Genomic DNA, 19,608 nt, shown 5'->3' with positions numbered 1-19,608 from the left:
CACTTAGGCATTCTGGGTCTCAATTCCCTGCTTATAAAATGGGACTTATAGCACTTCCACACCTTACAGGGTGTTTTATGAAGATGAATACATTAACCATGATGCAGTGCTCAGATATGTATGTGCCCTCCATTGCCATCTTATCTAAGATAGATAGAACAGGTCTTCGCACACTAGTCTGGGAACAGAGGAGCAAAGGGTACATCTACACTCGAATAAAAGACCTGTGGCACAGCCATGGGTGGCCTGGGTGAGCTCGCTCAGACTTGTGGGACTAAAAATTGCTGTGGAGTCATTCAGGCCTGGACTGAAGCCCGAGTTTTGGGGAACTCCCCGCCCTCGCAGGGTTCCAGACTTGGGCCTGAATGTCTATACAGCAATTTTACAACCCAGTCTCACGACCCTGAGTCAGATGACCTGGGGCAGCCACAGGTGTATAATTGCTGTGTATACATACCCAGAAAGGCAAAATGATTTGCCCAGGAAATCTGTGGCAAAGCAATGATTGGAACCCAAGTGTCTCAAGTACCAAGCTATTGCCTTAACCAATGGACCACCTTTTCTCTCGGGACTTCCATCTTCTGATTTTATTCCTGTCATGTATTTACATATGCTTTAAAACAGCCCACTGAAAGCTAAGCAACAGCTTTCCAGACTAAATTGAACTTGGATGAGTGTAAGGTAACTCATGTTGACAAAAAACAGTCAAACTTTTCATATGTACTGGCTTGGCCAAATTCTTCTTATAGTAAGTCATTGGTGTTACTGGGAGACTGCTGTGGCTGTGTATGATCTTACGGGAATGCCTGATGGAAAAGGTTTAAGAGTCATGAAGCCCAAAGGAAATACTTCAGTGGAAAAGTTTGGCGTATCCTGGGAAGCTCAATAGAGATGTCTGCTCAGGATGCAGTGGCAGTCAGAAAAGGAAACTGGATGTGTGAGGTCTGTTTAAAAAATGCAGTTTGTTTGAAGGCATTACAGTGGCAATGGAATACTTCTTTGACACTGCTACATTCACCTGAATTTAAGAAACATGCAAGTTGGAATTTTCAAAGAAGTCTGGGTGAATTAGGTATGTGTGGATGTGCTGGCTACCCCCTGTCCCCTCTTGTGGCTGGGTGCCTCTGCTCTGCCTTTATTCTCCCTCTTCCATGTCCTTTTACAGAAACCCCACACACTTGCTTGCCCAATTACCACCCTTTAGGAGCTTATTCAGATAACTCAAAAGTAGAACTCGAAGTCCAAGGCATGGCTCTTACCTCGGAGCCTGATGAGTGAAAGGATTCCTTCATCTAGCCTTTTCCCTTTTTTCAGTGAATTTTTAGGGGGTGATCCACCTGGGTTTCGGCTTGCCACTGTCCTGCTTGGAGCTAACTCCCCTGTAGACTTACAGAGTCAGCTCTCTCAAGCAACTGCTTCAGCTCTCTTATAAAGGAACTAGCTGCTTGTGGTTCTCTCCCCTCGCCAGGTGTCTCTGGTTAGCTCATCAGGCAAGCCTACCAGGTTTCAGGTCTCCTGCTGCCATCTTCCACTCACTCCCTTTTCTCTCTCATAGTGCTCAGAACCCCATCAAATTTCAATGGGAACAGGGTGCTGAAGTCCCTTTGGTTCCTTTGAAAATTTGAGCCATAACTGAGATTGAAAACAGCCAGATAAGAGCAACAAAGATGGTTTACATATGAAAGGAGAGGCAAAAATTAGGATTATTCAGTCTTGAAAGAAAGGAAGAGTTAGGTGGATTGATTTAAAGGTAAAGTTCAAAGGGTTTGGCTTTTCAAATTTGTTTGTTTTAAATCTCCAAGATTCCAAAAGTTGATAAATAATATGTAGCCATTGCTCGCAAATATACTGAGTGCTGTATATGAACAAAAAATTACCCTAAAGTATTTGCTGTCTTGCTAAGGGCCCGAGATACAAACCCTTCGGTCTCAATGGAAGTCTTTCTACTGACTTCACTGGGCTTTGGATCAGGCTGTAAGGATACCTTTACACAGGAACAAAAGACCTGCAGCATGGCCACAGCTGGCCCAGGCCAGCTAACTTAGGCTCTGGGGCTAAAAATTGTCATAGATATTGGAGCCCAAGTTTTGGGACCCTCCATCCTCGCAGTGTCCCAGAACTTGGGCTCCAGCCTGAGCCCAAACATCTACACAGCAGATTTTCAGTCCTGGAGTCTGGCCCCATGAGCCTGAATCAGCTGACCTAGGCCAGCACTGTTTTTTTAAATCCCTGTGTAGACGTCCCCTGGACAATGAAAAATGTAGAAGTGTATAGTTCCAGGTTTCTCTGTCAACCCAGGCTTGAAATAACTTTCTCATTCTAAACCCCTATCTTGATTTCCCTCACATAGTATTTCTGATGCCACTCACAAGGTATCAAATATCAGAGGGGTAGCTGTGTTAGTCTGGATCTGTAAAAGCAGCAAAGAATCCTGTGGCACCTTATAGACTAACAGACGTTAGTCTATAAGGTGCCACAGGATTCTTTGCTTTACTCACAAGGTAGGAGTCTCAGGTTCTTTTTGGGAAGGTAGTTTTATTAAAATACTTTACAGTAACATTCACTCAGTGGGTAGCATTAGATTATAACTCAGGTTACATGGGTTCTAGTCCCAGCTTTACCATTGTATGACTCTCAGCAAATTACTTTCCCTCCCTGTGCCTAAGTTTTTCTATCTATAAAAAGGAGAAAATGATTTATGGATAAAGCACTGTGAGATTTACTGATGAAACATGTTCTGTAAGAGGTAGGCATGATCATCATCTCCTTTTTTGGAATCTTATAATCAAGTTTTTAACTTTCAGCAAAACCTTTTCAGTTCACTTTTAAGATCATGATGCAAAAATTAATCAGTCTGTACTTTCTACATTGTCCCATAACATGAGAGTGGAGGATAAGTGAATTTAATAATAATCAAATCTCATGCGCAGACACTGCAGTAGCCAGGAGAAAGCATCTGCAATGAAATCGATACAACAGATTAACCTTCCTGGGCAACCTCCTTTCTTAAACAACTAGCCAAAGCATCCTGAAATGTATTGAGTGCAACTCTATTTCATCGGTTTTAGGAAATGACCTCGGTTAAACAAGTAATTTTTGTAAGGTCTTTGAACGGTCACATGAGATAGACTTCACCAAGCTCAGCTGAAAATTCAAGACTACTTCTTCACTCACATTTTAACTCTCAGTGTACCCTACACTGATTAATTGCTGGCTACTGGGAAGTATAGAAAACAATACTTTATAATTTGATATGGATGGCTGTAATTCTTAATAATCTGATGTTATTATTGGCACAGCTGGCCTTGGTACTACAGAAACCATCAATACCACCTGATCTCATTGAATGTATTTCACTCCAACGTAACTCCATTAACTTTGTGTTAATCCTAATTGACACCAGCATAACTGAGACCAGAATCAAGCCATGTATGTGCAAGACAGACACATACACATGATACACTGAAACATACTCCACCGGAATATACAAAAAAAAAACTAGTTCCCAAGAGAAGGGTAGTTAAGTAGTTACAGTGGCAAAGGCTACTGACAAAGTATCCTCTAAACTAGAACAACCAAGAAAAGGTAAATATCTTTAAAGCATTCTGTGATTCACTTAGAAGTTTCATTACCTGGGTTGGGCTGAAGATATTCTACTGTCTTCGTCATTATTTCCATCACAGCCCTGCTGGTGACATCTACTTTCTGAAGTTAAAATGAGAAGAATATAAAAAGAAGAGAAAAACAAGATAGACAAAAGTGAAATTTTGAAGAAAATTCATTTTTCTTCTTAGGTTTATTCCCCTGAGGGTTCTCGTTGGGGAAGGTGAGTGACAAGTGCAGCAGTGGTGCTGGGCAGAGTGATGATCAGCTAACATACCTGGTGAACTGTTATATTGCACAAAAAAGCCATCTTCTGAGTTGGAGCAGAACCACATGTTTGTAGGCCCTGGTTCCCAAGGAGATTTCAAACCCTAAGCAGCAATGAGTGCGGAGCAGTGGTACAAGGAGAAAAGAGATCATTTTCTTCAAGGGAGACCTGGCCATGGTAATCCATACCTCCCTGCTGGACTACTAGTTTCTCTATGTCTGACCACTTAGCTCCCTGCAGTTGGTCTCTTGAGAGAGCCTGATTGACGAGCTGCTATCACACCAGGACATCATACCCTGCACAGGCTTCCCAGCCAAATTCCTCTTTTTTCTAGCTAGTGATGCCAGACTCAGATACCCCTCCTCATTTTACAGTCAGCTGAACAATCTGCCTGTGGAGATGAACTGACATCATATTACATAAATCCAGAAAAACATGCTGCCCTTTTTTAGAATCAGCTGACATGTTCTCACTTGAACGATGGCAGAAATGTGTTATTGTGCAAAGGTCCTGCAGCGGCAATATAACCTCAACATATTGGCTGCTGTAAGAAGTCTGCCATGCACTTGGGTTTTCGTGGCTCTTTGGATAAGAGCAGGAAGTTATCCTGAGTAGTCTCACTTTCTTTTCACAAAAGCAGCAATTCACAAACTACCAATATATTTATTTTGACTTTATAAATACACCTGTAACACAACAAAGAACAAACAATAGGTCACGCTGAAAAACATCTCAGAAATACCTCTCCCCAGCATGCTTTCACCTTCACAGTTATGTTGAGACTCTGGCTTTGTTTCCAAGAGTATATATTTGAATTTGGTTCATAGTAAACTTTTCTGTTATAATTGCTCATATTTTTGGGGTCGGTGAGTTCTCATGTACCTTTTTGATATCTGTTCTTGAACCCATTTTCTTTTTTAAAAAACTCAATTGTTTTTAATGTGATGGGAGCATTTTCTAATTGTATCTTCTCCATAAGCTTTTCAATAAAGTTATATTGGGGAAAATGTGTGTAACTATATTTTATATGTTTAAAGAAATATTTATTTTATAATTTATTTATTTAACAAGAAGAAAAGAACAGTTTGAGATCCCAGATCTGTAAGGGCCAGATGGATTTGATTCTGAGCATCCTTAACACCCACTGACTTCCTTGGGTGTTCCAGGTACTCAGCGCTTGCCAGGGGCTACACAACACCTCTAAAGATCTGGTCCAAAGAGAAATATGTTGCTCTTAGTCTGCTTCCGTTGATCTGTGGCTCTCTATTATGTATTGTGCATGCTGCACTTATGCAATTACCTTGTTGTACTTCTCTACAGTGAGCTTCTCCTCAGGGCTGCCCAGAGAGGGGGGCAAGTGGGGCAATTTGCCCCAGGCACCGGGTCCCGCAGGGGCCCCCATGAGAGTTTTTCGGGGCCCCTGGAGTGGGATCCTTCACTCGGCCCAGGGGCCCTGGAAAACTCTCTCGGGGCCCGGGCCTCCGAAGCTTCTTCTGCTCCCCGTCTTCGCTGGCGGGGGGTCCTTCCGCCCCCCACTGGCAAATTACCGCCGAAGCGGGACCCGCCACCAAAGTGCAGCCGGGTCTTTGGCAGTAATTCGGTGGCAGGGGGCCCTTCTGTTCTGGGACCCACCGCTGAAGTGCCCCGAAGACCCACACTTCGGTGGCGGGTCCCGCTTCCGCAGTAATTCAGCGATGGGGAGCCCCTGCCGTGGGTTTTCGGGGCACTTCGGCGGCGGGTCCCGGAGTGGAAGGACTCCCCACCACCTAATTCCTGTTGAAGCGGGGGCCCCCCGCCGCCAAAGACCCTAGACCCCCGCCTGGGTGGCCCTGCTTCTCCTACAGTATATCTTCTGTCCTGCGGAGTGAATTTCTCCAAACAGTACATTTTTATTTTAAAAAATAACACCTGAGATGAGCTAGTCACAGCTTCCTCTGCCTGCTCTCCCTCTCATTTTATCTTGTCTTTATTATCTGCCAGCTCTGGCTCCCTCCCAGTAGCAAGGGGCAGCAGGGAACTGGTGGCTCAGAGTAACAGGAGTAGCTGAACTTCCTGGTACCAAGCCCAGAAGTGGCTCTGTGTTGAAGAGCTGAGTAGCAGAGGCTGTAAAGCAGGCAGGGACTGTGCATCAGGGGACAGAATACTTCCAGTGTTTACTGAAGGGCTGGAAGCAGGTATCTTGGATAACGAAGAAAGACAGGAGAGGAGTTTTCTCTGCTCCAATCCTTCACTTTAGCAGTCTCAAGAAGAATAATCTCATCCTCACATTACTAAGGCATGGCTACACTTGCAAGTTAAAGCACATTAAAGAAGCCCTGTGTGCTCTAACTCACGATGCGTCCACACTGGCAAGGCACATAGAGCGCCCGGACTCCACGGCTAGAGCGCTCCTGGTACTCCACTTTGGCGAGTGGAATAACATTTGATGCACCCCTGCTGGAGCGCCGCCGTGCCTGTGTTGACACCTCAGTCTGTTAATGCACTCAGATCGGCCTCCAGAAGTGTCCCACAATCCCTATTCTAGCCACTCTGTTCACCACTTCTCTACTGCCCTGCCCTCAGGTGACCAACCATGAGTCCTACCCTTTAAATTCTCTGGGATTTTGAAAATCCCCTTTCTGTTTGCTCAGCCAGGCGTGGAGTGCTCTCAGCACATCTTTCCAGGTGACCATGCCTCCACGTGACAGGTGATCCCCAGTATGGAGCAATGGACCTCATCAGTGTTTGTTTTCAATAAATGAATTTTCTTTCCAATAGATGGATTTTTTGCCTTTGAAAACATTCTTTGTTATTGCATAAAGTAAAAGATACCTTAGCCCAGGAAAGCAAGGAATTGCAAGTCAGCGTAGAAAACACAGATTTCTACTAACATTGGAACCACTGCAGGGCACGAGACTTTCCTCGTGACTTTCACCATTCCTGCCCAGCTAAGCCTTCTTTCTGTTAGCTCCCTGCTCTCAGCTCCTCCTCCAGGTGCAATCTGTAGAGTCAATTACACCCACACAGTATTGTGCTCCCTTTTCTTCCAGGAGGGATTCACAGCCATGGGAAGGCAGGTGCTGTTGTCACTTTCAGCATCTGTGTTGGGGGGAGGCATCTCTTAACTGAAGCTCTAGATCCAAAGGAGCCCTTTCCAGTGAAGGCTGCTCGGGGGATGCTCTGAAATTGCAAATATCCTAAGCATCTTGGACACATTCTTTCCTCAGCCAGCTCTGCTTCTTTTGACTGGCCTCAGTGAGCTGAGGATTGTGGAATCTTTGTGCCATAAGAATATCTGTCAATCCAGGCAAACTCTCTGCTTCCAGGGGTCTACTACAGTGGATTAACTCATGGCTAAATTGAGGCCGATATCACTGATCTCTGTAATATTTGCTTTTTTATATTTCTCGATTAGCAAATAAAAGGGGCTAACAGACCATAAGTGCAACTGTGCTGGATAATGATTTAGGAATATAAGTCAGGAGACTTGTGCTGCTAAGTCACTTATCTTTCTATGGTGGGATTTAAAAAATAAACAACTAATATTTATGTTCAGACTTACCCTCTCCATTTCTTTGAAGTCATCATCTAGCTTAGTTCCTTCTGCACCTCCAACCTTCTCACTCACTTTCTGTGGATTAAAAAAACAAAAAGGTAAAATCAGTGATGACTGAAGATCTACCCAGAATTCTCATATATTCAGTGGTTTCCACTGCAGAGGTATTTTAATGTAAGAAACTAGCTGGTAGTGTGACTGGATGCATCGGCCATTCACTTCTGCAGATCTGAGTTTAAATATGACCTATGTCAGGAACGAAAAATAGCTTTGTGGTCTATTCTCTTAGGCCTCAATCCTACATTACTGTCAATAGGACTGCATATAGCACGTGAAATGAAGCACACACAGAAGTCTTTGCAGGATTGGGGCTCTATTCCTTTACATCTGGGGGGGATGAACCCAAGATCTCAAAGAACAAGTCTTTACTGCTTGAACTAAAGGACCATATCCATTACCTCTGAGCAGAATCAGCCTCACAATCCCCTATATGTGCTCTAGCTACTTGAGGGGGGCAAACAGACACACAGTGTGTTAGGATGGGTTGCACACTCCCCCTGGAAAGGGATGCTCCTCCTGACCTTCAATTGCATACCTGGCTCAAGCCAGAACTCAGACTCGTATCATTACGAATCAAATTTACACCCCAATTTTTCCCTAAATAAAAGAAACATCCATAAAAAGAAATCATTCTCATACCACGTATGGGCTTGTAGTAAGTACATGAACAAACACTTTGTATCAGAAAGCAGTGATGGTCATATGAGCTTTGAATAAATATAGTAAACTCGATGAAATTTCAGTTGAAATAAGGAATAAAGTGAATTCCGGTGACATAGCTTTGACAAGTCTTCATTTCTCACAAAATGTTCAGTGTGGAGATGATTTTGAAATGATTTTGTGCTATCCTTTCATTTTCCTGAAACATGTTGGAACATATTAAATTAGAGCTTCCCTTTCTCATCAACAATACTAATGATAATGGATTGTATTGATGACCTTTATACAGCACCAGTGACCATGAATATGTAGGAAACTCCTACTACAAGACAGGCCCAACAAAGAAAGTAACAGAACACCACTAGCCGTCACCAACAGCCCCTCAACTAAAACCTCTCCAGCGCATCATCAAGAATCTACAACCTATCCTGAAGGACGATCCCTCACTCTCACAGACCTTGGGAGACAGACCAGTCCTTGCTTACAGACAGCCCTCCAACCTGAAGCAAATACTTACTAGCAACCAGACACCACACAACAAAAATACCAACCCATGAACCAAAGCCTGCAACAAATCCTGGTGCCAACTCTGTCCGCATATCTATACAAGGGACACCATCATAGGACCTAACCACATCAGTCACACCATCAGGGGGCTCGTTCACCTGCACATCTACCAATGTGATGTATGTCATCATGTGCCAGCAATGCCCCTCTGCCATGACATTGGCCAAACCGGACAGTCTCTAGCAAAAAAATAAATGGACACAAATCTGACATCAGCAATTACAACATTCAAAAACCAGTAGGAGAACACTTCAACCTCCCTGGTCACTCAGTAACAGACTTAAAAGTGGCACTTCTTCAACAAAAAAACCCTTCAAAAACCAGTGTGAAACTGCAGAACTGGAATTAATTTGCAAACTGGACACCATCAAATTAGGCCTGAATAAAAACTGGGAGTGGATGGGTCATTACAAAACCTAATTTTACCATACTAATTTCCCCCTACTGTTACACCTTCTCGTCAACTACAAAATTGATTTTTCCTCCCTTGGTATTCTACTGTTAATTAAATTGTCTTGTTAGACTGATCCCCCACTTGGTAAGGCAACTCCCATCTTTTCATGTACTGTGTATATATATACAGTGCTGCAAGGTACCCACACTTGAGAACTTACTAATACAGAGCCATTGCACACACATTACCTGCCAAATAGGACATAGTTGTAGCTACAAAATTGATTTTTCCTCCCTTGGTATTCTACTGTTAATTGAATTGTCTTGTTAGACTGATCCCCCACTTGGTAAGGCAACTCCCATCTTTTCATGTACTGTGTATATATATACAGTGCTGCAAGGTGTGTGTGTATATATACACACCTTGCAGCACTGTATATATATACACAGTACATGTTATATATACACACACACACACACCTACCTGCTACTATATTTCCACTGCATGCATCTGATGAAGTGGGTTCTAGCCCATGAAAGCTTATGCCCAAATAAATGTGTTAAGTCTCTAAGGTGCCACAAGTACTCCTTGTTGTTTTTGCTGACACAGACTAACACAGCTACCACTCAGAAACCTGTAATAGCACTGTTAGTCACAATGGGCCAAATTTATGCCTGGTGTAGCTCACAGAAGTCAATTATATGGATTTGACCCATTGCCTGTTCTCATCATACACTGTCTGCATTTGTCATAATAAATTACACACTACTTTCAGTTTTTCACTGTGATTTGCAGTTCATTATACTGTACATCATTTAATTGTACATATTCTTCTATGAGTCTGATTCGGATCGCTCTTTATACACTTGTTTTATATCAGTATAACTACTGAGTTCAGTAAAGTTACTCCTGTTATACAAGTGTAAGTGAAGTCAGAATAACACTTGTGTTTCCACTTGGTTTCAACTTTTTGGCTAGCTTGGCAAGCAGAGGGAGACCTCAGGGGAGGTGCAGTCTGGCATTTTACTGTTTCATAGGAGAGGGGCACAAGTCCCTCTTTCTATGCTTGCCTGTGGTGAACAAGATCCAGAAATGTGATTAATCTCATCAAGTTCATTCATTCTTGTAAATCTGCAGTGCTGCAAAGTACCCACACTTGAGCACTTACTAATACAGAGCCATTGCACACACATTACCTGCCAAATAGGACATAGTTGTAGCTGCTCTTTGTTTATTGTGACAGGTTGGATCACAGAGCCGCCCTTGGGAAGTGCCAACTGATGTGCCAATACTACCTCTACCCTTGTTTTCCCTGCCAGCTTGAGACTCCAGCACCCAGTTTTGCTGAGCCAGACATGCTAGTCTGCTCCACTACAGACTTGGACTCTGAACCATGTGCCCCAAAGCAGACTTAACTTAAAAGCAACTTACAGAAGTGTTCCTGTCTTTAACACTCAGATGCTCAACTCCCAGTGGGGTCTAAACCCCAAATAAATCCTTTTTACCTTGAATAAAGCTTATACAGGGTAAACTCATTAATTGTTTGCCCTCTATAACACTGATAGAGAGAGATGCACAGCTGTTTGCCCCCCTCCCAGTATTAATACATACTCTGGGTTAATTAATAAGTAAAAAGTGGTTTTATTAAATACAGAACGTAAGATTTAAGTGGTTCCAAGTAGTGATAGACAGAACAGAGTGAATTACCAAGCAAAATAAAATAAAACATGCAGGTCTATGTCTAATACAGTAATAAAACTGAATACAGATAAAATCTCACCCTCAGAGATGTTTCAATAAGTTTCTTTCACAGACTGGTTGCTTTCCTAGTCTGGGCACAATCCTTTCCTCTGGTACAGCCCTTGTTCCAGCTCAGGTGGTAGTTAGAGGATTTCTCATGATGGCTCCTCCTTTCTTCTGTGCCACCCACTTACATATCTTTTGCATAAGATGGGAATCCTTTGTCCCTTTCTGGGTTCCCACCTCGCCTTCTCAATGGAAAAGCACCAGATTAAAGATAGATTTCAGTTCAAGTGACATGATCACATGTCACTGTAAGACTTCACTACTCTCTTGCCAGCACACATGTATACAGGAAGACTTACAAGTAAAACAGAGCCATCTGCAGCCAATTGTCCTGGTTGATGGGAGTCATCAAGATTCCAAACCACCATTAATGGCCCACACTTTGCATAATTACAATAGGCCCTCAGAGTTATATTTTATATTTCTAGTCTCAGATACAAGAGTGGTACATTTATACAAATAGGATGATCACACTCAGTAGATTATACGCTTTGTAATGATACCTTACAAGAGACCTTTTGCATGAAGCATATTCCAGTTACATTATATTCATACTCATCAGCATACTTTCATAAAATCAGAGTGCAACATCACAGTTGTCAACTCCTCATTGAGTAGTATCCAAAACCCAACTAGTACAGCTTCATTCAGCTGTGTTAATCATGCACCAATACTAGGTGGCATGCACCAAAAAAAAGAGGAAGCGCTTTACTTATCTCATTCCCCCAATAAAGACTGGATTCGCAGAGCTGAAAAGCTTCTGTTCAGACGCACTCCTGATGTCACTCTGAATACGGATGAATCTGTGTGGTCTGCACTACTGAATCAACATGAGCAAGCACTCAAAGAAGAAAAATGGTTACTTACCTTTTTGTAACTGCTGTTCTTCGAGATATGTTAGAATCATGGAAGATTAGGGTTGGAAGAGACCTCAGGAGGTCATCTAGCTCAAAGCAGGACCAACACCAACTAAATCATCCCAGCCAGGGCTTTGTCAAGCCAGGCCTTAGAGGTTTTTAAGGACGGAGATTCCATCACCTCCGTAGGTAACCCATTCCTGTGCTTCACCATTCTCCTAGTGAAATAGTGTTTCCTAATATCCAACCTAAACCTCCCCCACTGCAACTTGAGACCATTGCTCCTTGTTTTGTCATCTGCCACCACTGAGAACAGCCTAGTTCCATCCTCTTTGGAACCCCCCTTGAGGTAGTGAAGGCTGCTATCAAATCCCCCCTCAGTCTTCTCTTCTGGAAACTAAACAAGTTTCATAAGTAATGTGCCCCAGCCCCCTGATCATTTTCATTGCCCTCCACTGGATTCTCTCCAATCTGGCCACATCCTTTCTGTAGTGGATGCAGTAATCCAGATGTGGCCTCACCAGTCCTGAATAGAGGGGAATATGCAGCCCAATATGCCGTTAGTCTGCAGTCTTGGGGGAAGGCCTTTGCAGGCTCACAAGGCTATCTAGAGCCATAACTGTCCATGTGCACACACACTCAATGAACACATTAAGCAAATGCAATTGTGCCTTTGCAAAGCAGGCTCAATATTCCTCCATAGGTTTCAGAACCTTTAATTTGTCATAAGAAGAAACTCCCTTGGTTTCCAGAGAAGGAACATATGGATGAAGGAATATTAAATATTATACTCCATCTGCATGAGGAGCTGTTTAGCTGTCTAACCTAATTATGCAGGGGAAATGATCCCAACCCCCAAAATCACAAGTCTTGATTCTGTCTCTTATATGGCAGCTACTTGTTTTAGAACACTGTGTTTGACTTAGTTTCTTAAGGCAATTAAGCGGAGCCGCAGAGGAATGAGTCATACAAGAATGTGATCAGTTTAAAATGTATGAAAGATTCTTTGCCAGAATGGAGCTGTCCTTGTGCAAGTTCAAATCTAGAGAAAATCCCAGATTAGCTGGGACTGAAAGGCTGAAAGCCCTGGCATCCAGGGGCGGCTCTAGGAATTTTGCCGTCCCATGCATGGCAGGCAGGCTGCCTCCGCGGTTTTCCTGCGGACGGAGGGGAGGAGCAGGGGGGAGGTCCACCGAAGCTGTGGGACCAGTGGACCCTCCGCAGGCACGTCTGCGGGAGGTCCGCCGAAGCCGCGGGACCAGCGGACCCTCTGCAGGCAAGCCACCAGAGGCAGCCTGCCTCCCGCCCTCATGGTGCCGGCAGAGCGCCCCCTGCAGCTTGCCGCCCCAAGCACGCACTTGGCATGCTGGGGCTTGGAGCCGCCCCTGCTGGCATCCGTCACAATGCTGACTGCAGGCTGCTGATGTACTGAGGAACACAGAGGTTTCAATGCTGGCAGCTTATCAAGGTGATTGGCATTTGATTAAACAGTTAAAATGAATTTTTTTTCACAGCATTATAGAAAACCTGCCTGTATAAAATTCCTACACAGAAAACTAATTTTTAAGACAATACTAAAAAGGAACAGTATACTACAGCAAGGAGTGTTTCCAAGTTGTCAAATCAAGGCATTGGCTGTTCTCAAACTCAGGACCAAGTTTTGCCACTGAGTTTTGTAATTTGTGCTGTGGCTCTGTATAGCTTTTGTTGTCACTTGGGGCATGTCTACACTACAAAATTAAATAGACCTAGCTTACAATGGCATACAGCCACCACAGTAATGACATCACTTGTGAATATCTACACCTCGTTCTTTGTGTTGGCAGTGCACATCCTCACCAGGAACGCTTGCACTGATTGAATGGTCAGTGTGGAACATTGTAGGCTGGCGTCTGAAAGCCCACAACAGTTGACGTAAGCAACACAGTGTCTACACTGATGCTGCATCAACCTAACTACATTGACTCTATGCCACTTGTGGAGGGGGTGTTATTAAGTCGGCGTAGTGGGTGAGTTACATCGGTCGGAGCGAAATTTTAGCGTAGACACTTACAATTAGGTCAACGCAAGGCTGCTTACAATGACCTCTTTCTGTAGCATAGACCAGGGCTTACTCTGTTTGACATACTGATATAGGTCTGTAGTGTAACTGAAGCTAGGTCTACAACTATGCTGCCCAGAGCAACGTATTTATACTGACCTAATCCCCGGTGTATACAGCACTATGTCCATGGGAAAGCTTTTTAAGGCACTCAGGGTTACAGGACAAGCAGTGACAGTCTCTCACTAGTCTGCGTTGAACCCAAAAACATCACAGCCTGATTCACCTCTCATTTACACCAACGGATCTTCAATAGAGTTATTTCTGTTGTATAAATGTACCAAGGAGAGGTGTAAGGACTTTGTGTGTGTATGTGAGAGGGATTTTACATTGCAAAAGTTTAAAAAAACCTTCCCAATTAGGGAACTACCCTACCAAAAATAGTAAGAGGACCAAAAAAGCGTCACCAAGGGTAAACAACAAAGTAAAAGAAGCAGTTAGAGGCAAAAAGTCATGCTTTAAAAAGTGGAAGTTAAATCCTCTTGAGGAAAATAGAAAGAGCAAACACTCTGGTAAGTGAAGTGTAAAAATGTAGTTAGCAAGGCCAAAAAAGAATGTGAACAGCTAGCCAAAACCTCAAAAAGTAATAGCAAAAAAAATGTAAGTACATCAGAAGCAAGAAGCTGCTGAACAACCAGTGGGGCCATTGGACGATCAAGATGCTAAAGGAGCACTCAAGGACGATAAGGCCATTGCAGAGAAATTAAATTAATTCTTTGCATCAGTGTTCATGCATGAGGATGTGAGGGAAATTCCCAGACCTGAGCCATTCTTTTAGGTCACAAATCTGAGGAACTGTCCCAGATTGAGGTATCATTAGAGGAGGTTTTGGAACAAATCGATAAATTAAACAGTAATAAGTCACCAGGAGTATTCACCCAAGAGTTCTCATGGGACTCAAATGTGAAATTGCAAAAAACTACTAACTGTGATATGTAACCTATCGTTTAAATCAGCTTCTGTACCAGATGACAGGAGGCTAGCTACTGTGATGCCAATTTTTAGATAGGGCTGCAGAGATGACCCTGGCAATTTCAGGCTGGTAAGCCTGACTTCAGTACTGGGCAAATTGGTTGAAACTATAGTAAAGGACAGATTTATCAGACATATAGATGAAAACAGTTTGTTGGGAAAGAGTTAACATGGTTTTTATAAAGGGAAATCATGCCTTACCAATCTACTAGAATTCTTTGAGGAGTCAATAAGCATGTGGACAAGGGCGATCCAGTGGATGTAGTGTACTTAGATTTTCAGAAAGCCTTTGACAAGGCCCCGCACTAACAGCTCTTAAGCAAAGTAAGCTGTCACAGGATAGGAAACAAAGGGTAGGAATAAATGGTTAGTTTTCAGAATGGATAGAGGTAAATAGTGGTGTCCCCCCCAGGGGTCTGTACTGGGACCAGTACTGTTCAACATATTCATAAATGATCTGGAGAAAGGGCTAAATAGTGAGGTGGCAAAATTTGCAGATGATAACTATCTTGAGTAGTTTTTTAAGTCCAAAGCAGACTGCAAAGAGTTACAAGGTGATCTCATAAAACTGGGTGACTTACCAAAAAAATGGCAGATGATATTCAGTGTTGATAAATGCAAAGCAATGCACAGTGGAAAACAATCTCAACTATACATATAAAATGATGGGGTCTAAATTAGGATGGTTCTCTGAAAACATCTACTCAATGTTCAGTGGCAGTCAAAAAGGCTAACAGAATATTGAGAATCAAAGAAAGAGAGACAGAAAATATCATATTGCCTCTATATAAATCCATGGTATGCCCACATCTTGAATACTGTGTGAAGATCTGGTTGCCTCATCTCCAAAAAGATTTTGGAACTGGAAAAGGTATAGAAAAGGGCAACAAAAATTATTAGGGGTATGGAACAACTTTCATACAAGCAGAGATTCTTAAGGCTGGGACTTTTCAGCTTGGAAAAGAGATGACTAAGGGGGGATAAGATAGAGGTCTATAAAGTCATGACTGGTGTGGAGAAAGTAAATAAGGAATGTTATGAAGGCCAAAACTATAACAGGGTTCAAAAAAGAACTAGAGAAGTTCATGGAGGATAGGTTTGTAGCCAATGATTTTAGTTTATAATCCATTTATTGGGTGATGTTATGATTAATCTATGTTATATTACATATATTCATTGTATGTTAGAGTTAATTTGTAGGATTATAAAAGTATAAGATTGATCAGTATTTAGAGGAACCAAGTATCAGACTTCAGTAAGACAAGCTGAAATGCAAGAAACCGTAAGCTGAGGCCCGCAAGACTTAAGCTTAGCTATTTTAGGCCTTGAAGACAAGAAATGATGACTTAAACCAATGAACAAGAAATAATCCAATGCCCTACAATTATGGGAAAAGAGATACCAAGTGGTAATATTGCACAAAATTACACAGAAGGTTACTATTAGATCATAAAAATATCGTAAAGGTGCATCTTGTCTCAGACGTGTCTTAACCACGGGATACAGGTTATGCATCAATGCTAATGAGAACAAAGAGAACTTACACAGCCTATAGAAAATTTGGGTCCTTTAAGTTTCCAGGGGACACAGACCAATAAGAGAAAAGAGAGTTGACACTTTTATGGGGATGTGCCAAATGTAGACAGAATCACTTTATAAAATAGGGATGCTCAGAATGGGAAAATTGAGCTCCCTATGGGAGACTCCAGCAGTAGTTCTGATGATCAAGCCATGAGAGACCCATCACATCCTAACCCTGTTATTAAGGATGTGAGTATAACTTTTATTTGTAACTTGTGCATAGGTCTGTATAGAATTTCCATGTGCTTGGGTAATCATAACTTTAACTGTAACTTTAATAAAACTTGTAAAATAGACCAGAATTTGTACTGGTGAATGTATGTGTGGTCATGACCCTTGATCTTTATGTGTTCCTAGAGACTAACTCTGAAGCAAGTAGCGGAAGTGACTTTCACTCTGGTAAGCTTGAAACAGTAGCTGCTAGAGCCGAACCCAAAGTGGTATAACATCACATTACAAAATTAACTTTAAAAGGCTACAGGTCCATCAATGACTAGGATGGGCCAGGATGGGCAAGGAATCAAAACTATGCTCTGAAGTGCCCTAGCTTGTTTCCCATAAGCTGGGAAATGGGTGACAGGGAATTGATCACTTGATGATTACCTGTTCTGTTCAATCCCTCTGAATCACCTGGCATTGGCCACTGTTGGAAGACAGGATACTGGGCTAGATGGACCATTGGTCTGACCCAGTATGGCTGTTCTTATGTTCTACACTGTCAAATAAATAAATAAGCAATTAATCTATATGTAACTTTTGTGAGGCCAGATGATCAGTTCTGCTTAGCCATTCAAGGACATTGTGATGTTCAGTTTAAATGTTTCATTGCATAGTTAACTGTTGTTAAGACTTAACAAGCTTCTCTCACTGCTAGAGGCCACCAGGAATTATCGAACAACTTAGTTTATTGAAGTGTAATGAGATGTTTGAACTATTCCACAGCACCCTGCTGCACCTAATAAAGGGTTTTTACTTTAGCAACTTTTCCAAATGATAAGGTAAGTGCCAGTTACTCACTGTGCCCATTCAGAAGGAATGCTGATTTTTCAATTACCCATGTCCATCTTCTCAACGGTGAAAGGCCTCTGTAGCTTTGGGGGGATTTTGGAGAAATATTTTGATGCAGTACATGGCATTGCCATTATCTCTGCTCAGTAGGTTCCATGATTTAAGGTGTAAAGGACTTGTTTTGTTATTCAAAAGCCATTTGTTTTCTATGTCTTCTGGCACTAATTGATCATTGCTGGGGCTAAAAAGGACCAAGAGTCAGATTTTAAAGGTATTTAGGCATCTAATGATGACAACAGGCGTCTCATGATATTTTCAACAGCACGTAGGACCCAAAACACTTTTGAAAATTCCACAAGGTGCCTATAATACTCTTTGGATGTCTAAATGCTTTTTAAAATCTGACCCTAAGTAAAAGCCTTTGCTGATTTGAGAGGAAGAATGGTTCTGTAGTTAAGGTACTGAACTATATCAAGAGATCTGGGTTCAAATTCCACGATTAGCACATACTTCCTTTCTGACCATAGACAAGTCACTATGGCCCAGAAGCTAGTTAGGTTTTGCTTCACTCAGAATTGCAAGACCTCAATGGTTTAGGAGCCTAAGTCTCATTTTCAAAAGTGACTTAGGTACTAGGCTCCTAAATCCCATTGACTTTCATCTGGGCCTAAATCTCTCTGTCCCTCAGTAGTCATGATACTTTCCTTGTTTGTTTACACTGAGAGCTCTTCAGGGCAAGGACTGGATGTCTAAGTGCTATCAGGATACAAATAATTAATAACCCAGTTCTAAGTTTATGCAGTACACATACTATATGTAGTATTTTAAAATTAATTTCCATCTTATAATTTTTTTGTAAATTACCAGTTTGTTTACAACATTAAATTTATCTTAACATTTTTGGTTTGGGACAAAGTCTTGGCTTTGTCTCAAACGAGAATGTGCTGGCTGGTTTTAGATAGCAGAAAAAGAATTTAAGCTTAAGAATCCATTTGTAAGGAAAGCAAATCTAAAAAAAAAAAAAGATGGAGTTCTGAGTGATTACTGGTGCAAATTAAAAAACTACAGAGCATCTCAGCATATGTGAAACCGTTGGCATGACAAAACCATCAACACTCAGGAACATTTTCCTGTACGGTTTGCAAATTATCTGCAAAAAACTGGGAAACATACCTTGTAATTTTAGGGAAAAAACCTGAGTCTTATGATCAGTTTCACATGCATCATAACTTATACTCACACATCTTATTGTGGCATATGCAAATATGCTGGGACCTAAGTCAGAATCTTTTAACTTAAATATGCATTTGTTATTCATAAACAATGCACCTAGATCCCTAAAATCAATTGTGTTATATAGAAGCAGGAAACAGAACAAATCTTATACTGCAGAAACAAAATGATGTGGATCAGTGCAATTAACTTGCAAGCTATGAAGGAAATAACAGGCTGTGATGACCTGTGGCAAAATATTTCAGCACAGATGGACACCCCACTGATGACATAAAAGTGCTGCATGTATCACTGCTATGGAAGACAGAGCATGAATTTTTCATTAAGCGTGAATACTTGAACCTCTCAGGATTTATATTCTCCATAAGGAATCCAATTAAACACGGTGTGTACGCAATGCAGTATATTATGCTGTACTATATTCAATACAATCTAATATAATTCTAACAATCCCTCCCAACTTTGTTTTGGTTTATATTCTGTCAAAGTCAATCCTTAAATTCTTGACCTGAATTATTATTATATGTATAATTGTGCCCTTGGAGCTCTATGTATTTACTACTGAGTTTCATTTCTATATTTTAAAAAAATCTTTCCTTAAAGAAGATGAACATAAGCCTCCTTATTGGTGTAGGTCATTGTCAAACTGACTTTTACTTGTTACTTGCTACTACAGTACAGATAAATGTCACATGGATTTTAAACGTGCTGGTAGTTCTCATGACATGTGAGCTGCAGAGCCTGCTGTTACAAGTAAGCAATGGGAAGACAGACCTATTTGCTGCCTTCAGTCTCATTGATCTAACTTTTGTATTAGGCCAGTTCCAAGTTGGAATTTCAATGGTGCATGGCTCCTAAATTAGCCCAGAATGAATATTCAGAGAAGAGAGGGCTTTAAGGGAGCAGGGCATAGCTTTGCAATGCAGAGCCATAAAAGTGCCATCTTAAAATATGTGCACAAGA

General features: G+C 41.9%; 1 protein-coding gene across 2 annotated transcripts in view; it reads right to left on the bottom strand.

Annotated features, from left to right (window-relative positions):
- Positions 1-19,608, bottom strand: part of SH3GL2 (SH3 domain containing GRB2 like 2, endophilin A1) — a 154,785-nt gene that overhangs the window by 30,074 nt on the left and 105,103 nt on the right. For both annotated transcript variants that reach the window (XM_030567832.1, XM_030567833.1), the window contains 2 exons: positions 7,413-7,481; positions 3,633-3,705 (listed from right to left, as the gene is read on the bottom strand). In XM_030567832.1, the coding sequence (XP_030423692.1) occupies positions 3,633-3,705; positions 7,413-7,481 (142 nt within the window). The remainder of the gene's footprint in view (positions 1-3,632; positions 3,706-7,412; positions 7,482-19,608) is intronic.

This window comes from Gopherus evgoodei, chromosome 6 (genome assembly GCF_007399415.2).
Source record: "Gopherus evgoodei ecotype Sinaloan lineage chromosome 6, rGopEvg1_v1.p, whole genome shotgun sequence".
Lineage (NCBI taxonomy): Eukaryota > Metazoa > Chordata > Testudines > Testudinidae > Gopherus > Gopherus evgoodei.
Note: the sequence above shows the minus strand (reverse complement) of the source record. Positions and strands in the feature narration are given on the sequence as shown.